General features: G+C 37.4%; 1 protein-coding gene across 1 annotated transcript in view; it reads left to right on the forward strand.

Moving 5' to 3' along the window:
- trim47 (tripartite motif containing 47) overlaps positions 1-3,218 on the forward strand; it is a 12,671-nt gene extending 9,453 nt beyond the window's left edge. The window contains exon 8 of the mRNA XM_020620463.1: positions 910-3,218. Coding sequence (XP_020476119.1) covers positions 910-1,439 — 530 coding nt within the window. The 3' untranslated portion in view covers positions 1,440-3,218. The remainder of the gene's footprint in view (positions 1-909) is intronic.
- Positions 3,219-4,089: the final 871 nt, after the last annotated feature.

A 4,089-nucleotide genomic window follows, 5' to 3' on the forward strand; every position in this document is an offset into this window, starting at 1 on the left:
GATTTGATTTATATAGTGGAGTTAAAAATACAATATTTGGCTCTGTGTGTATATATATATATATATATACATTGTACAGATTATACAGAGTCATAGAGGTCTCTAGCTTTACGTACTCTGTTTTTATCCCTATTTATCTCATTTCAATGAACATTCCTTTGTTGTCTGCATTTTTTACTGTCTGTTCATACTGCTTTTTCTGCATTGTTTTGCACTGTTTGTTGATGTTAATATTGCTATCTTGTTATATTACACTGCCGTATGCTGTTTTACTGTTTTGCACATTGAGAGCCGATGTACCCGAGTCAAATTCCTCGTGCGTCCGTCACACCTGGCCAATAAAGCTGATTCTGATTCTAAAATGTAGTGAAGTCAAAATGGGAAGTAACAAAAAATGAAAATACTTACAGTACTTAGTTACTTTTCACCACACATAGTTTTTGAATGCACTAATACCCGAAGAGCTTTTCTCATAATTATGAGATGATGCAGGGGCTGACGGAACTTCCATGAAAATCTTGGGTTTTAACAAATCCTTTATTTTCAAAGTAATTCATTGATACTTGTCAGTACATTCAATAGTGCAGAGCAAAAGTGAACTCTTCAGCATACTTAGTGTTCCGAAACGTATACAAATATAGACTACAAATGGGCCTCAACGTTGCTGCCCTATAGTGTAACTCATTATGTCTACCGAGTAGGAGTTGGAAAGCTTCAGAACCTGCTTGAGAAACAGTTTTTAGGATTTCTTCAGAAGGCTATTTATGAAATTCTAACAGCACATCCAATGTAGGTAGCAATATGAACTACTAATAGCTAATTTGGTGTTCCAAAACCTGCAGCTTCAGTCCAATGTAAGCGCCAGGTGAATTAATCAGTGTCTCTCTCTCTCTCTCTGTCTGTTTGTAGTGCCTCAGAACCTTACCTTAGATCCAGACACTGCACACCCAAACCTGCTTATCTCAGACTTTGACACCAAAGTGGAGGAGGGTCGTGTTCGTAACCAGGAGCCAGACTTGCCAGCCCGCTTCACTCGGTTCTGTGGTGTCCTTGCCACAGCCCAGTACGCCAGCGGCCAGCATTACTGGGAGGTGGATGTGAAGGATAAAGGTGTGTGGTACCTGGGAGTCACCACTGAGTCCAGCAACAGAAAGGGTTTTGTCTGCCTCACTCCCGCTGCAGGATACTGGAGCCTGTGTCTGCAGGACCGGCTGTATGCCAATGGAGAGGATGGCCGCATTCTGGTCGATGACTACTGGAACTCTCCTCGGGTTGGCGTGTACCTGGACTATGACAATGGGCGTCTTAGTTTCTATGATGCTGTCACAATGAGGAGACTATACATGTTTGATACCTGCTTTGAAGAGCCGGTCTACCCTTTCTTCAGCCCAGGAAAGAATGATCCAGGCAGCAGGCTGCAGATATGCCACTATTACTGAGAGCTGCCCTGAGTGTTTACATCTGGTTATCTAAGAGTCAACCCATGTATGCTAGTGTTTTCAGATGTGCTGTTAGCAGGGTTTTATCTCATAGAAGAGACTGGAGTGACACAGTTACACTGAACACTGGAGCCATGTACTTCATGCATTTGAGCCTGTTGGTCTTACTGGTGTTAGAAAATAAGGATTACCGTGAATAAGAATTACCAGGTGTCGTGTTACCCATAGGTTGTAATGAAGAACTTCATTTTTCTCATTACGAGGTTGAAAATTGGTATTTTTCAACATAGACACATACTGTAGGCTTATACCCCTGACTGCTATGGTGGCAGGGTTGGAGAGGTGCTTTGCTGTCTATATCACTGTGTCTGCTGGGATATAGATGCCTAAGATGCTCTTCTTGATTAGAGCAAATACCGCTCTTATCCTATTAGCAATCACTATGCTATACTACTATACATTTAATTAATTCATATTGGCTACATCTTTTTTTCATGCAAGGTCAGTGATGTCACCTCATTGGGTAGCTCTGGAAAGAAATATGACATAGTTATCACAATGATAGTTGTTGACAATTAACATTCCCTCATTAATTCTAGTCTGAAGTCAGTCAGTGCTGGTAGGGCTCATTTGACTGAAACTGGCCAGCTTGTAGTGGGATTTCAGCTCTGAAACAATTAGTTTTCTCATTACAGATAATTTTATCCTCAACCTTTTAAAGTCATCTAGGTAGTGTTTTATTTCTGTACATTGTTGACTGTTTTGGACTGTTGTGAAGTCCTCTGTATGTTGATCTGATTCATATTTGGTAGCTTATTTTTCCTCAGCAGTGACACTTAAGGCACAGTCGTGCCATTTTGTTGGAGGCATTTTAAAAATGTAAAACTTTTTCAGTTTGCCTGAAAAACATCGGGTTTAAGAAAAGACAAAGCAAACAACTGTCAGATATTCTAGCAGCAAATTATTAAGCTTTATAGCCATGTTGTTAAATATGGTGGGAGCTGTAGATGTTTTACTATAACATATCCGTTGCTGCCAGGGTTTACAGCCAAGAGCTGGGTTGACTTGACTAAAATGAAAATCTATGGAATACATGTTACATGTTTTTGCTGCATGTTATCTTTTATTAAATAATCCTGCTTTAGATTAATTGTTAGCTGTTGAGCTGGTCATAGTGCTGCAAGTTGGTCCTAACATTTTTGTTATCCCACTTGCTCCAGTGTGATTTTTTTTTTATTGTTTTGTTTTTGATCGGTTAATGCTGTTTTATTTGATTTTATATCTTAAAATGTATTTTCTTCTGACAAATTTAGGATTTAAATATTTCTTATTTGAGATTATACTTTTTTTCCACTTGTGCAGTTTCCCATGGACCTGCAATGTTGCCATCTTGCAGGCTTCTACAGGGAGATATATTTTTTTGTTCCTTTGTGAAATTATCTTATTGGGGAGCATGAACAGTTATAATATTTGAGAATTGCCATCCCTACAGTCAATCTCAAGATGCTCCCTTTCCAGTTTATTTTTAGTCTAACATGTTACTCTGGCCTCTTTAACCTCAAGTATTTGCTATTGTTTCTGTTCTAGGACTGCATCTCATTTAATACCTATAAATAATTTTCATTGCAGATTTTTATTCATTTATTCAACTTAGACGTTCTGGGCTGTGTGACATAAAAGATTATCTTGGTAGTCAATGTTTGTGGACCCTCTCATATGCTATTAATGTGTTTAGTGTTTTTCAAAGTTTACCATGAGATTAAAAGATGGGAAAAAAGATGTTTTATTTCATTTTACTGTCCTCTGGCTATATCCAATTTCACAAAACAGTCTGTGTGTGGTATTAACTTTAAGTAAAACAGCTATGTTATTTTTGTTGTTTTTTTGCAGTGTCAAAGTATTTTGACCATTTCTTTTGTTGAGGCGTGTTCGTTTTATATTGAAAAGAGAAGACTAATAAGAGGATATATATTTCACAGTATGAAATTTATTATGCATTAACGTATCAAAATTAGCATGTGCACATGGATCTCCACTGTTTAGGATAAACAGGAAAGACTGACCTCAACTTAGTGGTTAACAATATTTGTATGAAAAGGTATACTTTGTTTTCACTTAAGTAAAACTGTTCTGCCTGCGTGTGTGTGTGTGTGCATAACTGTTCTCCCTTTGAAGCTTTCTCATCTACGTCTAATCTATTTTAATAAACTTGGAGCCTTACCGTACCAAGACTCCTTTGGGTCCACCAGTCCAGAGGAATGATACGTAACTATGAGCTCCCTTAGCTACAGCCATAAATCTAATGAAATTCAGTAATTTAGTGGACAAGACTTATGATGTTGCATTAGTGTTTCAGTGACTCACACAGCAAATATTTGACCAGTGGTTAAGCAAACACATAGAGTGATATTCATAACTATATAAACATAACTGTGACATATAAGTATGTAAACTTATGTGTGTTATAAAATAAAACCATTCTTAAGTTCATAAAATAAAAATCACCCTAACACTTTCTAAAACTCACTCAGGTATGTGCACTGTAGCCTAATATAGTTAGATTTTACAAAATTCTTTGTTACAAGTTCTCATTTACAAAGCTCTTGGTGAGGGCTGTTTTTAAATACCTAAAACCAAATTATAAACCTGT

Source organism: Monopterus albus, unplaced genomic scaffold, assembly GCF_001952655.1.
Source record: "Monopterus albus unplaced genomic scaffold, M_albus_1.0 scaffold237.1, whole genome shotgun sequence".
Taxonomy (NCBI): domain Eukaryota; kingdom Metazoa; phylum Chordata; class Actinopteri; order Synbranchiformes; family Synbranchidae; genus Monopterus; species Monopterus albus.